This window comes from Penaeus monodon, chromosome 29, assembly GCF_015228065.2.
Source record: "Penaeus monodon isolate SGIC_2016 chromosome 29, NSTDA_Pmon_1, whole genome shotgun sequence".
Classification (NCBI taxonomy): Eukaryota; Metazoa; Arthropoda; class Malacostraca; order Decapoda; family Penaeidae; genus Penaeus; species Penaeus monodon.
This window is the reverse complement of record NC_051414.1, coordinates 29,136,979-29,139,774: the sequence shown is the minus strand read 5'-3', so window position 1 is coordinate 29,139,774 and position 2,796 is coordinate 29,136,979. Positions and strand designations below refer to the sequence as shown.

Genomic DNA, 2,796 nt, shown 5'->3' with positions numbered 1-2,796 from the left:
CTTCTATCCTAAAACTCAACTTTAGCGATTATGCAAGACTCGAGTTGTCAAGTAAGACTGTAGAGGGTTGGGAGTGCCTTAATTAGTGTTGTTGAAGATTTGAATGACTTTTTCTCTCTTTTTTTATGAGTTTTGAATAAAAGTTGCTACTACGTATATAGTGTGCGGTTTTGTGGGATTATTGAGTGTTTGCGAAAGGAAGAATGTTTGTCCTAAATGTGTTTGTTGTAAATCATGGTTGGAAAATGTATAGCATTAAGAAATTTAAATCTAGGCAAACGTTTTATTTGTCTCCTTTTCCGGGTAAAAATGTGTTTTGGACACACTAAGGTCTCAGTAGCTGCATCCCCTTTAACCCGACACACTCTCCCCCAAAAATATGGATAACATTTTTTGAAATTAACTCTTTAAGCTTATTGCAACAGTACAAAAACGCCTAGGGATTAGATCCAAACATTATACTTATTCCAGATACTGCGTAATGTCTTTCAATAGTATTTTATAGCCCATTTTGTTTTGGGATTCAGATATTATATAATCTTATCCAACAGTGTTTTATAACCTAATTTTTCAGAGAGTCAGGGTCCAATTTCACAGTGTATTGACAAGCTCTCCTCCTGCAGATCTGCGACACGTACCCTCAGGAGCTCTTCGTCCCTGCCTCCGCGCCCACGAAGGTCATCCTCAGCAGTTCCAAGTTTAGGAGCAAGGGCCGCTTCCCCGTCCTCTCTTACCTTCACAAAAACCAGGTAACTGAACTTTACCATAACTATTTTGATTAGTGTGGAAGAATGTCTGCGAGAATTTTTTTAATTAGATGACTTTTAGGAGTTTTTTTTTTATTTTTTTAGTAAATCTTCCGCTTATAACAACGTGAATGAACTTCCAAAATTACGTAGCTAATAACACAAATTCTTCCGAATCCCAGGCAGCGTTGTGTCGCTCCTCGCAGCCTCTCTCCGGGTTTAGTGCTCGGTGCGAGGAGGATGAGGAGCTGTTGGACTGCATCCTCCACTCCAACCCAAACTCTTCACACATGATTGTTGTGGACACAAGACCTAAGGTGAGATAACACTCTTGTTTCGTTGGGGTTTACTCGAGCGTTTATACATCCCTTCAGAGGATAGTAAGTTTTGCCTGTGATATTTTTATTGACAAATTCTTAAAGCATTTTTGTGTTTCGTATACTGGTATTTTTTAAAGCTTTTTCTTTCGTTCCTACTACGTATATTTCAGCAAATCCAATCTGTTTGTTAGAATTCATGTTAAAGTTTAAAGTCATTTATAGGCCTAATTGTAAGGCAATAACTGCAATAAGAGGTACAAGTTCCCCCATCATTTAGTGAATGAGAATCCACTTTCCCGTTTCAAGTGCCCATTCCAAGTTTTATCCAGCGAAAACTTTTGAACCCGAGTTGGTTAAAACAAGTTGCTTAAATGATCTTTGCCTCCACAGATCAATGCCATGGCTAACCGTGCGGCTGGAAAAGGTTATGAGAATGAGGCCTATTACGAAAACATCAAATTCCACTTCTCTGGGATAGAAAACATTCATGTCATGAGAGCTTCCCTTACCAAGCTTATTGAGAGTGAGTATTTATGGACTGTGTCATGTGTATATCTGTTTCACACCTGATATTAAAGTTATCATTCTTTGTTATAGTATGATAACGATTATATCAAATATTCTTGCCAAAGCTATTTGTAAAAAAAAAAAAATGTGCTGGTTTTCGCATCAATCTAAAAATATGTTGTAAATATTCCTATCGCAGTTATACATACAAGCACACCACGTACGTCCAGCGCTTTACTTAATTTCATCATCCTAACAGTTTATGTCAACTCTCCTTGTCACAGCATGCCAGCTGGTTACCCCATCGATGAGTGGGTTCATCGGGGGCGTGGAGTCGTCCGGGTGGCTGAAGCACGTGCGCTCTGTCCTGGAGACGGCAGCTTTTATCACCAGTTCTATGGTGGAAGGCGTCAGCGTCTTGGTGCATTGCTCGGACGGCTGGGATCGCACGGCCCAGACGTGCGCCCTCGCCCAGCTCATGCTCGACCCCTATTACCGCACGACCTCAAGGATTCCAGGTGTGTTGTCGGGGTTGCCTGTTGCGTTTTAGACTGATTGTTGATTTATTTTGGTTTTTACACATTGAAAAAAATATATATATATTGTTAATACTGATGTATGGTCTTTTAAAATAAGATGAGGAGCAGTATTCTTTTAGAAATTATTATCTAACTACAATGAAAGCAGACGACAAGATGAAGCATTTTAACCATTTCTGCAAATATGAAGATCCTACAATTTTGGTTAATTTGCATTTGGTATAGGAATACTTGAAGATGCCACATGTATGATTAGAGTAATTAAAGAAATGATTTATACTGCAATTCCTTTATTGCAGATTAATTCTCCTTGTGGAATTCTGGCTTCTCTAGACAAGTGAAAAGTGGAGATTCGCTCCTTAGACTTTGGAGTGAAGCAAAACATGTATATTGTAAAAATGTATATATAAATACTCATTTTCTCCGGAAATCAAGCCTCTAATCGTGTTATAACAATAACAATAGCAACAGAATTGTAGTTTATTATGATAGAAATGGTTTTCATTATAATAATGGGGGTTTAAACATGAGGGCTCAGACATTACATTGGACAAATGGGATAACAGTTTGCTATTTAACCTTTGAAGGAGTTGTCATAGATTTCAGAGCTGACAACTCATCTTTTCAGTAAACCAGTTTTTTTTGTATTGACACAACAATATTTGGTATTCAGTAATAATATTG

At 38.0% G+C, this 2,796-nt stretch overlaps 1 protein-coding gene across 1 annotated transcript in view; it reads left to right on the top strand.

Annotated features, from left to right (window-relative positions):
- Nucleotides 1-2,796, top strand: part of LOC119592119 (myotubularin-related protein 8-like) — a 99,568-nt gene that overhangs the window by 89,641 nt on the left and 7,131 nt on the right. Inside the window, exons 6-9 of the mRNA XM_037940940.1 lie at nucleotides 624-749; nucleotides 929-1,063; nucleotides 1,457-1,589; nucleotides 1,858-2,111. Coding sequence (XP_037796868.1) covers nucleotides 624-749; nucleotides 929-1,063; nucleotides 1,457-1,589; nucleotides 1,858-2,111 — 648 coding nt within the window. The remainder of the gene's footprint in view (nucleotides 1-623; nucleotides 750-928; nucleotides 1,064-1,456; nucleotides 1,590-1,857; nucleotides 2,112-2,796) is intronic.